Genomic DNA, 15436 nt, shown 5'->3' with positions numbered 1-15436 from the left:
ACATATGCACTAGTCCACGTCCGACGGCTAGCGTGGTCGCCATCGCCGAGCGCCGATGGATATCCAAAATTTCTTGCGCAGACACCAACACCAAACAAAACGTCAAACTTTCAAAATGGTCAGCAATCGTCTCGACAAGGTGCACAAGAAGATTACGAAGAAGAAGGGAAAGAATCCCAACCTGCACGAGGGCAGCCGAGATACCAAGCGGCTACAGAGCGCAGCGCAGAGAGACGAAAAGCTGAATCGCGTTTTCAGACAACGAAAAGATCAAAATCGAACTTACGGTATGCATTCTGTTTGCAAGCGATTGACTGTATTATCGCTAACTAGTGATAGTTAATAGAGTCAAATCATTCCAATCATATACCGCAGAGCATGTTGCACCACTCAGCGTACCGGAGATCCAGGCCATGATTGAGGATTACTTAGGTCGCGATGACGAAGAGCTGGCCCAACTGAAGGCAGCTCGTCGTCCGGGACGACCAGCAAGCACGCGTCAAAATTTGTTGGAGATTCACCAGAACACCGAGCGAGACGAGTATGCCGCTGGGTTCTGGGTACCGGACCTTGAGGACGAGCTCAACCTGAAGAAGCTGAAAGAGTGGAACGGCGAGTGGGCTCAGTTGGCCACGCTCAAGTTTTCCAGAATCTCAAAGGAGGGTTTCAAGAAGGAGTCTAGCTTCCCGCCCAAGGGCATGTCATGAGCGAATGAGAAATGCATGGATCGGAGTAATTGAAGGATTCGGGCGTTTGGGAGCAAATGACAACAACCGACGTGGACTTGGCGCTACGTCGTAGATATACCCAGAAAAGTTTAATTTACCACACGAAGGCTTACAACATACGCAATTTTCTCTTAGCCACTTGTTTCAGGATCGAATTTGAAGTATCAGGAAAGCGAGCGTGGTTATCTACTTGTACTGTTGGAACGCAACATGCCAAACCTTCAGCCCCTTCGGCCCGCCCCTCAGATACGGAATAAGTTTCCCAAAGTCCTCAGTCTTACGAAACTCCATATGCGCCTCTACACTCGGCCATCCGAAAAACGCCGCAAACAACTTCCCATCGACACCCTCACCCAAACTCTCGTGCTGATGCAGTTCAACGCTCCATCCACCAATCACTCCTTTGGTCTCAGCATTAGGTATCTCGGTTGCGATGGAGCGGAAAGTAGAGAACTGGGAGCTGTATTCCTCTTGTGAGTAGTCGGGGGCGAAGAAGGCGTTTATGCACTCGGTGACGGGCATAGTGAACGGATTCTCGCCTCCAGAGTGCGAAGTGGGAAAGTTGACGTGGAAGATTGTTGGGTCGTCGCCAGATGCAAGTTTTTCCATGATTGTTGCCAGGAAAGGTTGGTAGCCTGGGGTCTTTTCGAATGTTCTATGGTCCTCGATGGATTCCCATTCTACATTTGGTCAGCAAACGTGCAAAGTGAAACCGATTGCGCAGCGATCTATCGGATAAGACATGAAGGGTTACGTACCCACGGCCATTTGCACGGTATCTGGGTTCTCGATCTGTCGGCCCCAGTACAATGCTTTGGAACCGGGTTGTTTGGCAATAGTGCTGAGGGTTGACTCCCATGTTTCTTTCGCTTCACCCGTTGAGAGATCGAGGCCGGGTTTCATGGGTATGTACACAATCTCGGTAGCGTTTTTCGACATTTTGGGTATGCAATTTGTATGGATGTTGTGGTTAGTGGTTTGAGTGGTGGGGATTGAAATAGAGGAGGTGGGACAATAGTAAGAAGTCAGACAATGAGGCAATGAAGAAGTAGAGCTATGGTGTTGTTCTGTCGCATCTTGCTACATGCATACGATGAGCTGTTTGCCCCACACCAAGCTTGACGTAGGGAAGGGCCGAAAGTGGGGTAACAAAGCGGAACCAGACACGATCGAGGCCCTTCCGATATTCCACCCAATCCTTCCGCGTCCTGAGATTCATATACAACTGACATGGTAGCAACCCGAGAGCCTGCAGCAGCATTTGGTAAGCGAACCTAGGTATCGCAACTTGACCTCCAACCTTATCCACGCCCAAGTACTTTCCATCCCACACCCAGATTGCTTCTCAGTTCCAGCCATGCTTGTTATAACAGCTCCCCAAGGTATCAACACTACCATCACACCAGAAGAAGAGCTCCTCTCAACCCTGCGCAGTCCCGTCATCTTCGTACACATGTGTCGCCTCCGCCTTTCAATTTTTGCGCACAGGTGACACATGCTTTGGTACCGCAACCGAAACATTGCCTTGAGAACTCGTCGAGTATTCGAATACAGAATGCGCAAGTATGCTGGCCTTCAACCCTAATCCACAACGTATCATGGTCACAGTTGGATCTCCTCGCTCGTGATCGTTCTGCTGCTGTGGCCTCGTACTGCTTTGCTGCATGTTCCTTTGCCGCGCGCTTCCTCGATTCCTCTTGTCTTGCACGGTGAGCTGCTTCTTGCCTCGCACGATGCTCTGCTTTCCGTCTTGCACGAAGCTCCGCTTGCTCTCTCGTACGACGTTCTGCTTCCTCTCTCGCACGATACTTTTCTTCTTGTCTCGCATACTCCTCTGCTTCTTTTCTCGCCCAATACTCTGCTTCCTCTCTCATGCGACGCTCTTCTTTCTGCGTCGCCCAGTACTCTGCTTCCTCTCTCGCATACTCCTCTGCTTCTCTTGCTGCTTTCTTTGCTGCCTCCCATCCTGCTTTTTGTTCTGCTGCCTGTCTTGCTTTTTGTTCTGCTTCTCGCTTCGCTTTCTTTCGTGCTTTTCGGGACTCCTTTTCAGCACGTTGTTCAGCCTCCCATGCTTGTCTTGTCTGTTCCCACTGTCGGGCCTGTTCAGCCTTTTCTTTCGCAAGCCGTTCTTTCCTCGCCTTCTCAGCCAGCTCAGCCACAAGCCTTTCGCGTTCTTGATTTTTTCGTTTCGTGAGGTCATCGTTCAGCTGTTCGAGCCGTACCCTTGCTTCGTCTAGGCGTATCTGCTTGATCCGAATGGCGTTCTCCGCGTTGATTGTGGCTAACGTGATGTCGCTCTTCTCTTGTTCACTCAGTCTGTTGCTCAAGAAGGCCAATGTGCCCGCTTCCGACTGATTGTCGTTTGCTAGCTTTGCTCGATTCTCAAAGACATTCCTGTTCAGGCACTCGAGTTCGGCTTCAAGAGACTTGACAGTGTTACGACATTGACGAATCTGCTCTTTCTGAGATCTCTCATAGTTTAGCCACTCTTGTCGTATCCGGTTGCTCTCTGCTTGTGCACGCGCTTCCCTTTGCGCTGGTGTCTCGTTTTGCGGGTGCGGCTGAGGGTTTGGCTGTGATGTGGCTGGAGATGGAGCGTAAGGTTGACTGCCTGAGGATGAAGCAGTTCGTTGTTGACGGTTGCGATCGTATTCGCTCCTCTTAGTCGCATCTTTGAGTACTTCCCATGCTGCGTTGATCTGTGCCCGACGTTAGTACGGCTCACTCGTCAAAGCACGGTGGCCTCTCCGCACAAGCTGAATCGTCGCGGTCGCATGTTGAGATCCGATGTTCTTGTCCGGGTGATGCAATAGTGCGAGGCGGCGGTATGACGTCTTGATCTCGCCGTACAGCGCAGAAGGTCGCACCCCCAAGGTGACGTAGTAGTCTTGCGTGGGAAGTGCGGGAGCCATCTCCGTGCGGACTACCTAAACAGGTGCTGCTGGGAACGTCGCGTGACCTATAGGTGCTGCATTCGAACGGAGGGACGTTCGAATGTACAAGCGGTATTAGCAAGATGCAGTAGTTTGTGTTGTCACAATCTCGACAGTTTGAGAGCACGGCAGTTGCAGCAGCAAAGCTGTGTTCCGGTTTTGGACGCGCTGTGGGGTTCGCGACGCGTTTACAGACCGCCAAGGAAAGAGAGAGCAAGAGTGAAAGTAACCGCGGGAGAGTTGGAAGGAGTCACCGTCAGTCAGTGAGCTAATCAAGGCCAATCAATATTCACGCTTCCCCATGCTCTATCTATGCAAGATGTATTACATTTTCCTTTTCGACCCCCCATGCATGCAATCGCTATCCAAACGTCCCAAATAACAAGTACGCTTAATCATACACAATCATAATCCAACACCGATATCGACAGAATGTACTACTCAATTGACCTTTGTGACCTTGATCCCACGGTCGAGAAGGGCATTCTTAAGACCCTTAGCGACCTGCTTCCTTGTCCTGGCGGTCTGTCGCAAGCTATCAATATTGTCGTCAACCAGGTCGCTCAAACGCGCGATCTCCTTGCCCGATGTCGGACTGCCTTCGGGTGTGTAAAACAGGCCATAGCCCTTGCTGGGCGTAGGCGTACTCTCAACTTCGGGAGTTAGAGCACGACGGCTTAGATCGGTCAGGGTCATCTTGTTGCGGTTGGTAGGCGGGGTGGCGTAAGGCGTATCGGCAATGCTGCGGCGGAGATCCGTACCGCGTGACCGTCGGGGCGTACCAGCGTTGCGTGATGAAGATGAGGAAGGACGACTGGAGTCTGCGAGGCCGATCTTGCGCAATTGGGCCTCTAGGACGAGGATGTCGTTGTTCTTCTGCTCAGCAAGATTGGCCAACCTGAGGACTGTCTTCTTGACAGCCTCCATGGAAGGCACTGACTTTGTGCTGCCGTTCTGTGCGTTGTGGGACACCAGACGCGAGCGTAGGACTGCGACTGCATCTTCAGCCTTGCGTAGCGACGTCAAAAGCTGAGCATAGTCGTTGCGCAGAGCCTTCTGTCCATCGGCAAGCTCCTTTGGCAATGGTGCCTTTCGGAGAGCTTCTGTCTTTTCGGGGTCCTTGCGATTGATGATTTGGCGGCGTATGTCATTAAGACGAGTCATGAGCTTGGCCTTGTCGTGAAGAAGACGAGCGAGCTGTGTGAGCTTGAGGAGCACATCCTGTACCCGCCCTGCATCCAGCTCTTGTTCAAGCTGATCTTCAAGAGATCGCAAGGCTTGAATCTCGCACAAAGTGAAGTTCTCGAACCATGAGCCGTGAGGTCCCTGGTCTTGGACATCATCCAGCATACGTCGATCGATTTGGTGACCAGTCTGGGGCTGTAGGTGGTATTGTGTAAACGACTTGATAGATCGAGCGTTCCAGCCAAGTGCATCCACCATACCGTTGATGTCTTTGTAAATCAACTCGATCTGAGCGGCGTGACCCGTCTTGCTAGGTGATTTGCCACCAGTGTAGTTCTGGTATGCGACAAACTCCTCCAGGTTCCGGCTCGGCTCGATCGGCTGCGCAAGCTGTGCGCGTATCCGCTCGTCCTCCTCATCTTCAAGATCGGAGACCTGTGGCTGTGGCGTGGGCGGCTTGGACCCCTGCATGGATGAGCTCAATGAAGCACCCGGTGCGACCAAAGGTTCTCGTCGGAGACGAGAAGCTGAGCTCGAACGAGCTGGACTAGGCGAGCGAAGGTCTTGGGCGCGGTTCGTCGGAGGCGGGAAGTTCGGTTTCGCAGGCATCGATGACTGATCGGGTTTACCAGAGAAGGGGCCTTTGTTCGGTTGCTGACCGAACAGCGATGAGCCTGAGAACGATGGTTGGTTGGCGGCAGGTTTCGAGGCCTGAGCGAACAAAGAAGGCTGGGCTGGTGAAGCGCTGCTTCCGGACTGTGATGTGGCGCCGGACTTCACTGTGGGAGGAGTCGGTGCAGGGGGGAAGAACTGCCGCGACTGGTTGACACTGTCCTGGAAGCTCCAGGTACCCGCCTTCGCGGCTTGCGGCTTTGTTGTCTTGTTTGGCGGGTATGTGTCGTCGACTTCTTCAACCTCCTCATCGTCCTCCTCATCAGAGAAACCTTCCTCATCATCATCCTCTTCGCTCTCGTCGTCATGGTCGTGATCATGTTCTTCCTCGTCTTCGTTGTCAATGGGAGATACATCTCCAGACGAACTAGGTGCTTCCACCTCGACGCCAGGACTACCAGCGAGCGGAGGCAAATCGTCGCTAGTCGAATTCGGCAACTTTGTGTTGATGAAATCTGGAGGTAGAGGTGCGTCCTCAGTTTTCGCCGGCTTAGCCTTGGTGAAGTCTGGTGGCAAAGGTGCGTCGTCCACCGGAGTAGCGGGCTCTTGCACAGGTGGTGCAGCCTTGGGGGTTGCGCTCTCCCTTGCAGGAGTGTCACTGGGGAATAACGACTTCTGCTTTGGCGGGGATGCTGGTGTCGTGGAGACCCAACTTGGGGGGTTTTCGCTCGCTGGGGTTGCGGGCGGCTTCATCCCTGTCTTTCCTAGCATGTTGGAGAAGTCACTGCCGAAGAAGGAACCGTTGGCAGGAGCCGCAGGCTTCGCTGGATCGTCCTTAGCTGTACCGTCACTTGCAAAAGTAGTGCCGAGCTTGAAGCCACCTGCAAGGCCGAACAAGCCTTGGGACGGCTGAGCTTGTGGTGTAGGTGTAGCTTCGTCCCTCTTTCGGTCGTTTGCCTCGCTCGCATCGGAGTCCTTCGACTCGAACGAGGCCGTGTTGAACGATGACTTGTCTTGCTGTCCAAAGATCGAGCTGCTTTGCTGAGCGGGCGTAGTCGCCCAGGAGGGTAGCGAAGATCCAGTCCCAGAGCCAACGGTGACAGTAGAACCAAAGCTTGGCTCTGTCTTCAGACCTCCAAAGCCAGATTTCTGCTGCCCTTGCCCGAGTGCTCCGAACCCGGAGCCTGCTTGTGCAGAGTTGTTGCTTCCAAAGCTCGAAAAGGAGTTTGATCCTCCAGCACTTTTGAATTGGGCGAATCCTGACGAACCACCAGCAGCGGCCGAGAATGGGTTGGATTTTGACTCTGAAGTTTGAGATGTCGCTCCCCATGGAGATGCTTTGCCGCCCATTCCACCTACTGCGCCGAATCCGGAGCCGGCACCTACTGCAGAAGGAGCGCCAAAGGCAGGTTTGGCGGGAGTGCCGATTGCAGAGGGAGCACCAAAAGCTGGCTGAGGAGGCTTACCGATTGTAGATGGAGCACCAAATGAAGGCTGTGCAGGTTTACCGAAAGTTGGAGCAGGCAAATTGGTAGCAGCAGTACCGAATCCGGGTGTTCCAAAGCCGGGCGGTTGGGGTTTCATCAGAGCGGGAGTTGGTGTACCGAATCCGTTTCCAGCGTTGCCAAAGTGGGGGATGCCAGCTGTTCCTGGGGTGCCGGGTGTGCCCATGGACTTGCTGAAAGGGGTAGATGTAGCAACCGGGAGTTTGGACGCAGGCGTGGATGCCCTCGGAGTAGAAGAAGGCGCATGCTGTGTGGCTTCGCTCTTGAAGATGAGACCGGGGTAGCGTTCTCCAGCCTCGATAGATTTGTTCCACATCACCCACCAGGCCGCAAGAAGACCTTCGTGGGTCAGAGCCATGTATGCAGGGAGCGGCCACGGCGCCTCGTTGATCTCTTCCAGGGCGGGAATGGGGCGCAGTATCTTCTCCTTGCTCGAAAGATCAAGCGCCTCGCCAATGAAGACGCTGTCCATTTCCTCGTCTCCATAAGCGGTTCGCGGCACCTGAGCCTTCTTCGTATCGTCCACGTTGACCATCATGAGCTCGTTGCAGGTTTCTTGATCCGGGGAGATCTTGTTGCTTGTGGAGGCAAGTATCGCGATGGAGTCTGCGTGGGAGGAAGTGATAATAAGCATGTCGTCGAGATCGGGCTTCCAGTTTTGTAGGCGTGTGGACGAAATCCGTGCAGGTAGTTGGCGACGTGGAGCTTCGAATGCCTCGGGAAGAGGATCCCAGACAAAGGAATGGTACGTGAAGGATCCCCAGCCCTTGGCCGATTTGATGACGCTGTACTTCTTTTGCTCCGGGTTGTCCTGGTCTTGGTCCTTCAGAGAGTAGACAGCAAGGAATTCTTCAGTTTTCAGCCACGACACGCCGGTCACCTCGTAGTTTTCATCGACGTCTGGAGGTCGAGGAACGATACCTCTTAGATCTCCAGCGGTCATGTGTATAGCGCAGGTGCCATCAATAGAGCCAGAGACTACAGCCTTTCCACGCGCACTCCAAGCGGCGCAGTTGACGTGTGCCTCTCGAATCGTCTTCTTGACGCCCTTCTCCACATCGCATATCTCGAGCTTGCCGTTATCGAGGACTATGGCGAAGTATTGTTCGAATTCGGGGGAGGGGTTTGGGAGGAGAGCGCGAACGGGTGCGTCGGTCGCCAGTTTCGTGTCCGCGTCTTTCTTGCCTTGGCTAACGACACTCGCAACATTGTACGCAGCGACGCCGCCGTCGGCCTCATCAGATGTAACCAAGAAATCTCCATCGGCGGAGAAAGCGACATGGCGGAGGTTGGGAGTAGAGATGGTGATATCGGGCGTGAAGTCTGCTACGACGTCAATGTCGCGCTCTTCGAGACGCGGGTCATCGGCGTTTGCGATGTCATCGGCTATGGTCTTGTTCTGGAAGGCGCTGCGCACGGAGTCTGTGGACGCGATGACGAGGATGTTGGGGCCGGCAGCAGCGAGAAGGGCGGGCTTGGAGGCGACGGAGAGGAGGTTTGCGCACGCAGGCGGCAGATTATCGGCAGGCCATGGCCGGGGCAGGATCTTGACCTTCTTGGGGCCCTGTTTGCCCTGGTTGAGGACCTTGAAGCCGAGATGCTGTGAACTTGTTAGTACCGTCGCATGGCGGTCTGGTGCCAGCTGTAGCTACCTCAGTTTCGACTTCGGGCACCTCAGGCCCAGCCTCGACAGCCGGCGCGGGAATCTTAGACATTCTGCAGGACTTGCAGGCCGAACAAGTTCTGGCGCGTAGGAGGCTCGGCTTGGTGTCGCGCGTCGGAGTTCTCAGCTTATTCATATATGCATCGGAGGACGAGCGCGGGAGCGCGTGCTAGCCTTGGTGTGTTTTGGGAAAGAGCAAACAGGCCGTTCTAGGCTAGACGGACGGAGGTGAAGGTGATTGAAACGGCGGAGATGCAAGGAGATGGTGCCTGGCGCTCTGGATAGTCGAGCGACAAGCATGCGACCATTAGCTCGACGCTCTGAAGCGACGCGCTTTGTTGTTCTGAGAAAGTTCCCGAGCTAGTGGAGCTCATCGCTGCGCCAAGGCTCCATCCAAGCTCCAGGCACGACAGCTACGCAACCTCGCCCTCGCCGCCGACCGCCTAGACAAACCGAGTAGACGCGCGACATCACCACCTTTACCACTATACACGCCGTCTCCGCAGCAAGCACCCCACGCCTCCACCGACACCGCACACCAACACTATGGGCGGCTTCGACTTCTCCAACCACAACCGCAATGCGGCTCTCCACGCCCAGGGCATCCCGCTGCCCAAGGCGACAAGCACAGGAACAACCATTGTGGGCTGTCTCTTCAACGGCGGTGTAGTCATCGCAGCAGACACACGAGCTACTAGCGGTCCCATTGTAGCAGACAAGGTAGGCTCGTCCCCGCCATAGACACAACCACCACCATGGACACTGGTCTGACATGCACCGCAGAACTGCGAGAAACTCCACTACATCTCCCCTCACATTTGGTGCGCGGGTGCCGGTACCGCTGCCGACACCGAGTTCACCACCGCCATCATCTCCTCGAACCTCGAACTGCACGCCCTCTCCACCGGCCGCAAGCCCCGCGTCGTTACCTGCATGACCATGTTGAAGCAGCACCTGTTCCGCCACCAGGGTCACATTGGCGCCTACCTCGTCATTGCGGGTGTTGACCCCACCGGCGCACATCTCTTCACCGTCCACGCCCACGGTTCCACCGACAAGCTGCCGTACGTCACCATGGGCTCCGGTTCATTGGCCGCCATGTCCGTTTTCGAGACACAGTGGAAGTCCGACCTGTCGCGGGAGGATGCCGTCACACTATGCGCAAACGCCATCGAGGCAGGTATTTGGAACGATCTGGGTTCCGGTAGCAACGTGGACGTGGCGGTCATCACAGAGGACAAGACCACTCTGATGAGGAACTACAAGACACCAAACACCAGGCAGCCCAAGCAGAGGAACTACAGGTTCCAGCGGGGAACTACTGCGGTGCTGAACGAGAAGATCATCACAAAGGAAGAGATCAGCAAGTACGTGACCGTACACGAGCTCAAGGATGGCGATGTAGCCGGTACAGCAGAGACGATGGATATAGACTCATAGGTTTTGCTCTAGCTCCGGGGCGATGCAAGATGGCGTTACGAACATGAACGTGTATTATACACCGAAACGGGGTTCCAGACGAACCAGCCGGATAGCTACAAGGCAATATGATGACGATCAATGAACCACCTCACCAGATATTCAAAGCAAGCATTCGATGTGAACGGCATTTAGTCATGGAATCTTTTGTGCATTACACTACCTAACAGAACAATAGAAGTCTAGTGACCCTCAGTAAAACATGGACTCCGCATCGCATCCATCACGCCGTGCCTAACGACATCTCTTCTCGACAATACCAGCACCATGCTCCTCGTACTCCTTCCTTGAGATCCACAGCTGGTGGAAACTGCCCAGACTAGCCAGTATACTGCCGCCAATCCAGGCTGCGTATTTCCTCTCCACCACGCTACCGGGTGCGATGAGCTTGTTCCTAGTGCTGGGGTAGATGGCGTTGATTTCGTAGTTGAGGCGCTCGTTGAACTTGTAGAGCAGCGTCGAGCCACCTGTTACGACGATATTGGAGAGGAGGAGAGGACGTTGGTCGGCGTCGACTTGTTGGACTGCTGCTTGTACGAGTCGGGGGATTGTCTGTTCAGGCTTCGGCGCAGGCATGGTTTCGCTGGCGAGCGCGGCGTTGTGGTCGAAGAGGCCCTCTGCGGCGCGGAACCTCTCGATGCCGAAGACTTGGTTCCAGCCGTCGGGCATTTCGAAGGGTCGGCCTGGCATGCTCTTTGCCAGCTCCTCGTTGGTGCTGAAGCGGCCGGGGCCGGGCCAGACTTCTACGACGGATTCCTTGAAGGACGTAAGAATGCGCTCCTCTTCATTCAGACGGAAGGAGTCGGTCGGTGGTGTCTCGAATGTCTTGTAGGTTGCTTGGGCGGGTGCGCCAGCGTCGACTGGCGTCTTGCTCTTGACCATGTAGTGCGGTGTCAATGGCACTTCAGGCTGGGCTTGCTTGAACGACGTCCGTATCTGGTCGGAGACAAAGTTTCCTGCTAGAGGCGATTTCTGGACACCCTTCCGCAGCACCATGCCGTCAAGCACAGGTGTGACGGATGTATGCGACGCGCCGACGTCAATGATGATGCCCGACGCTTTTCCTGATGCAAAGGCAGCCAATACACCAGTCTTCTGCAAGAAGAAAGCTGGCGTGCCCCAGTCCTCCATGGCGATCTCAATGTACTTTTCCCGCGCCTTTGCGCTGTTCCAGCCTGGTTCCGTGACCAACAGCGGGCTGTCTTCCAGCGGCTTCTCGTTATTTTCTAACGCGTCCATATCCACATCCATGGCCTCCCCGTTCTCGTTCTCGCCATTGCCATCGTTCAGCCCGTTCTTGGTAGGGTCGGTTGGTTTTGCGCCGGTGAGTCGGCTCGTGATCGCATACTCCCACAGCTTGGTTGCTGTATCCCAGTCTTCCACAATGCCGTCTGAGCCCCAATAGTTCTTAATATCGAGACCGCCGACCGGCGCATGTATCGCATTCTCGCCAAAGAGGTGTTCGCCTGAGGATGTTTGGCCGTAAAAGGAAGGGCAGACGGACTTGGGCACGTCCTCGCCAGCGAAGCCAGCGCGAACAGTCGAGTAGCCGGGGTCGAGAACGATCGCGGAGACCTCATCTAGGGTTCTCAATTAGCATGCGCTGCATGTAGAGCTCCGTCGAGCTTCGCGTACCTCCGGCGTACTCTCCCGCAGCCGGTGCGGTCGATGCGTTGGGAATGTTCATCGCGCGCGACTATCGCAATGCGCAAAGCGTGATAAAGATTCGCTTGTATACGTGAGGCCTGATTGACGCGTGATAATGGGTATTCGAGGTGCTTTGGGCGCTGTCCTTGCAGGATGGGCGTTGGTGTTGGAGCGAAGCTGGTGCCAGACGCGAACTCCAAAAGTTGAGGTTGCGGACCTGGCCTCCATCACCGCACTTGTCCCCCGCGCCTCCCCTCCGCATACTTCAGGGGCACATACACAGGGTCCCTTGAACACTGGAAGATGAGGAGATAGTCTAGGCAATACAATGGCGCTCAAATTCATTCGCCAGCTCTACTCGCTGGATACCCTCGATACACGCTTCGTTGTACCGGCCACCGCACCCCCGAAAGAGGCGCTCGAAGAGGCCAAACTTGATCCCGCTGGGCCATTGCCAGTAAAAGATGGACGAAATGGAGACAAGAGTCTAGAAAATAGAAGTCATGCGCCACTATGGTCAACGCCGGAGTTCTACTTCTACTACGTGTCCATTGCAGCCAGCGTGTTCTTTATGTTCAAGTTGGTACTGGATGTTTCCCAAGGTTCGTCCAAATGGGCCCGCAGAGGATGAGGGAAGCTGATCGTTATGCAGAATCCCATCCAAACTATCCGAAGTTTAAACATCTTCTGTCAGATGGCTGGATACCTGGTCGCAAAGTAGTACGTTGCAACATCGACTGTCACATGCCATTGTCTAACTCCTCAGGACAATACCGATGCTCAATACAGCGGGTTCCGCCAGAACATTCCCTACCTCTTCATTGTTGTTCTGCTTCATCCTATTCTGCGCAAGGCCTATGATTCGTTCTGGAGGGCGGGAACGTATATTCAAGTTCGTCCCTCTGCCGGCAATGGCCTTACTATGGGCTTAACCCCAGGTGCTGCAGCGGATGCCCGTATGAACCAGCGCATCTCATTCGACCTATCGTTTGCCGCTATATTCCTTGCTGCCCTTCATGGCTTCTCAGCATTCAAGATTGTCGCCATTCTTTACGCCAACTACTGCATCGGCACGAAGCTTCCTCGACAATATGTACCGACTGCTACATGGATCTTCAACGTTGGGACCCTATTTGCAAACGAGTTCTCAGACGGCTACTCGTATGCCAACATACTTGGCACTTTCCTTCCATCCACATTGTCGGAGAAAGGTCAACCAGCATCCAACTTCGGTCACACTCTAGACAGCTATGGTGGTCTGATACCTCGGTGGGAGGTTCTTTTCAACTTCACCATACTTCGGTTGATCAGCTTCAATCTCGATTACTATTGGAGTCTCAACTCTCGGACGGGTAGTTCCATTGAAGTACTTTACCCACCCACCCTTAGTTCGATATAGCTAATAACATCAAGAAGAAACAACTCGACGCCTCCAACCTCTCAGAGCGGGACCGCGTCACGATACCTGCCAAGCCTACTGACTACAATTTCCGCAATTACTTCGCGTATGCCATGTACTCGCCCCTCTACCTCGCTGGGCCCATCATCACGTTCAACGATTACATCGCTCAATGCCGGTACCGACCCCACAGTATCACGACCAAGCGAACAACAATGTATCTCGTCCGCTTCATTGTCGTCTTGTTGACGATGGAAATCATGATCCACTACATGTACATGGTTGCCATCTTCCACGAGAGACCCGACTGGTCGCAATACACGCCAGCCCAGCTCAGTATGCTAGGTTTCTTTAACCTGAAGCACATCTGGCTAAAGCTGCTCATCCCATGGCGTTTCTTCCGTCTCTGGTCGCTTTTGGACGGTATCGATCCTCCCGAGAACATGGTCAGATGCATGTCAGACAACTACTCCGTCATGCACTTCTGGCGCGGATGGCACCGCAGCTTCAACAAGTGGAGCTTGAGATACCTTTACATTCCGCTGGGTGGCAACAGAGGAGATGGTCTCTGGGGCAAGGCAAGATCGGTTGGAAACTACCTCGCCGTGTTTACCTTTATCGCGATCTGGCATGATATCCAGCTTCGGTTGCTGATGTGGGGTTGGCTGGTCACTCTCTTCGTTCTCCCCGAGATTATTGCTTCGTACATCTTCCCGGCGAAGAAGTGGAAGGACAGTCCGGATGCGTATCGCTGGCTATGTGGAGTCGGCGCCGTTTTCGAAATCCTCATGCTCATGACAGCTAATCTCGTCGGTTTCGCGTTGGGAGTCGATGGTCTCAAGGACTTGGTGCGTGGTATCGTAGGGAGTTGGTCCGGTTGGATGTTCCTTGCTACGGCTTGTGGCGCGCTGTTCACCGGTGTACAGTTCATGTTTGAATGGAGAGAGAATGAGAAGAGGAGGGGAATCAAGATGAAGTGTTAGACTTGGAGAGTCAACACAATTGGCCGTCAAGTTAGATGCTATCAACACCACCTTTGTATTACTACTCTTAGTCCGCGACTATCGCCGAGCAAATATCACTTCAGAGTGACCTTGGAGATAGGTATTTGACCGTCCTCCTCCATCGACTCCTCCTGCTTACATGACGACACAACACCTTCTCTTATCTTCATCTCCGAACTTCTTCGCATCATTCCACTCCTTCTCGGAAGCATCCCACTCCTTCTCAGGAGCATGCAACTGCTTTGCAGCATCTTCCAACTGCTTATCGATCTTCTTGTTATGTCTTTCGACCTCCCTTTTCTGGCTCTCGTACTCTAGCCTCTCACGCTCTTTCTCACAGCACGTAGCATCGCTTCCGTTCGAAGGAGCCGCACTACAGGCCGGAACTGTTCTCTTGATATCCCCGGTCTTGATCGTCGCCTTCGACCTTGTTCCATCGGAATGTTTGACACGAATCGTAGTGCAACCGTTCTTGTACCTGGTGACGAAGGTATCGCCGTCTTTGAGGCCAGCCCGATCTACATAATGTTAGCACTCGCAAGTTCGTCACGCCCTATCACCCATGCCTGAAATACTTACAGCTAAGATATCCAACGAGCGACATAAGTCGGTGGCTCAGTGCGTCTACCGCTGCTCGCTTACTTGCACGTCGCAAACCCCCAACGACGGTATCGCCGTGGAACACAGCGCCATCATTGACTGCAATAACTGCTTGGCCAGCCTCACGGAATTTAGCGATGAGGAGGGCCCTATATCCCTTTTCGCATGTGCATGTTGGAACGATGATAATCTGGTACTGATGCTCATGGCCGTAGAGGAATGAAGCGTTCTCTGTTGGTAGAGCTCTATCAGCTAATTGCACAGCGATGTGGGCATGAGGCACTTACCGTTTACGCTCTGTGCTGCATCCATGACTGCGGTTAGTGAGGATGCGGATGTGCCCAGGTGTGCTTCACGCAAAATACGATGCGTGGTTTATTGTGCGATGTCCCCTTAAGCGTACCGAACTCAAAAAAGTTCACGTGTCATGTAGGAGGGGTCATGATGTTGATATTATGTCTATAGAGACTGGGAGTACCAGATTTCTGGGTGGGTTCATGATACCTACATTTGATGTCTACGGCGAATTGCAAGACTGCTGCAGCATCCCGGCCAAATTGAGATGCTCAAGATGTGTAAAAACATGAAGACAGGAAATATGTGTCCACAGAATAGTTGTGGCGTTGTCGGAGTAGAGTGAATGCTTGTGTGGGTTAGCCAAAAAGGCAAAAAGAAAAGTGC

At 53.8% G+C, this 15436-nt stretch overlaps 6 protein-coding genes across 6 annotated transcripts; 2 read left to right on the top strand and 4 right to left on the bottom strand.

Annotated features, from left to right (window-relative positions):
* Nucleotides 1-115: 115 nt before the first annotated feature.
* Nucleotides 116-707, top strand: J4E87_004047 (uncharacterized protein; the record flags this gene model as incomplete). Its single annotated transcript, XM_049375671.1, has 2 exons — nt 116-287; nt 340-707. The coding sequence occupies 2 exons, from the start codon at nt 116-118 to the stop codon at nt 705-707; spliced, it is 540 nt and encodes a 179-aa protein (XP_049234656.1).
* A 207-nt stretch (nt 708-914) lies between these two features.
* J4E87_004046 (uncharacterized protein) lies at nt 915-1667 on the bottom strand (the record flags this gene model as incomplete). The annotated part of the gene is made up of 2 exons (XM_049375670.1): nt 915-1408; nt 1487-1667. The coding sequence occupies 2 exons, from the start codon at nt 1665-1667 to the stop codon at nt 915-917; spliced, it is 675 nt and encodes a 224-aa protein (XP_049234655.1).
* A 532-nt stretch (nt 1668-2199) lies between these two features.
* J4E87_004045 (uncharacterized protein) lies at nt 2200-8678 on the bottom strand (the record flags this gene model as incomplete). Its single annotated transcript, XM_049375669.1, has 6 exons — nt 2200-2557; nt 2586-3408; nt 3454-3655; nt 4112-6843; nt 6925-8563; nt 8616-8678. 6 exons carry the CDS (start codon nt 8676-8678, stop codon nt 2200-2202), a joined length of 5817 nt encoding a protein of 1938 aa, XP_049234654.1.
* Nucleotides 8679-9172: 494 nt separating this feature from the next.
* Nucleotides 9173-10066, top strand: PUP1 (proteasome core particle subunit beta 2; the record flags this gene model as incomplete). Its single annotated transcript, XM_049375668.1, has 2 exons — nt 9173-9346; nt 9410-10066. 2 exons carry the CDS (start codon nt 9173-9175, stop codon nt 10064-10066), a joined length of 831 nt encoding a protein of 276 aa, XP_049234653.1.
* Nucleotides 10067-10339: 273 nt separating this feature from the next.
* On the bottom strand, nt 10340-11792 carry J4E87_004043 (uncharacterized protein; the record flags this gene model as incomplete). Its single annotated transcript, XM_049375667.1, has 2 exons — nt 10340-11685; nt 11741-11792. The coding sequence occupies 2 exons, from the start codon at nt 11790-11792 to the stop codon at nt 10340-10342; spliced, it is 1398 nt and encodes a 465-aa protein (XP_049234652.1).
* A 2498-nt stretch (nt 11793-14290) lies between these two features.
* Nucleotides 14291-15067, bottom strand: J4E87_004042 (uncharacterized protein; the record flags this gene model as incomplete). The annotated part of the gene is made up of 3 exons (XM_049375666.1): nt 14291-14673; nt 14735-14986; nt 15043-15067. 3 exons carry the CDS (start codon nt 15065-15067, stop codon nt 14291-14293), a joined length of 660 nt encoding a protein of 219 aa, XP_049234651.1.
* Between the last annotated feature and the right edge of the window lie 369 nt (nt 15068-15436).

Source organism: Alternaria ethzedia (assembly GCF_023757985.1).
Source record: "Alternaria ethzedia strain BMP 0044 chromosome Unknown scaffold_7, whole genome shotgun sequence".
Classification (NCBI taxonomy): Eukaryota; Fungi; Ascomycota; class Dothideomycetes; order Pleosporales; family Pleosporaceae; genus Alternaria; species Alternaria ethzedia.
Note: the sequence above shows the minus strand (reverse complement) of the source record. Positions and strands in the feature narration are given on the sequence as shown.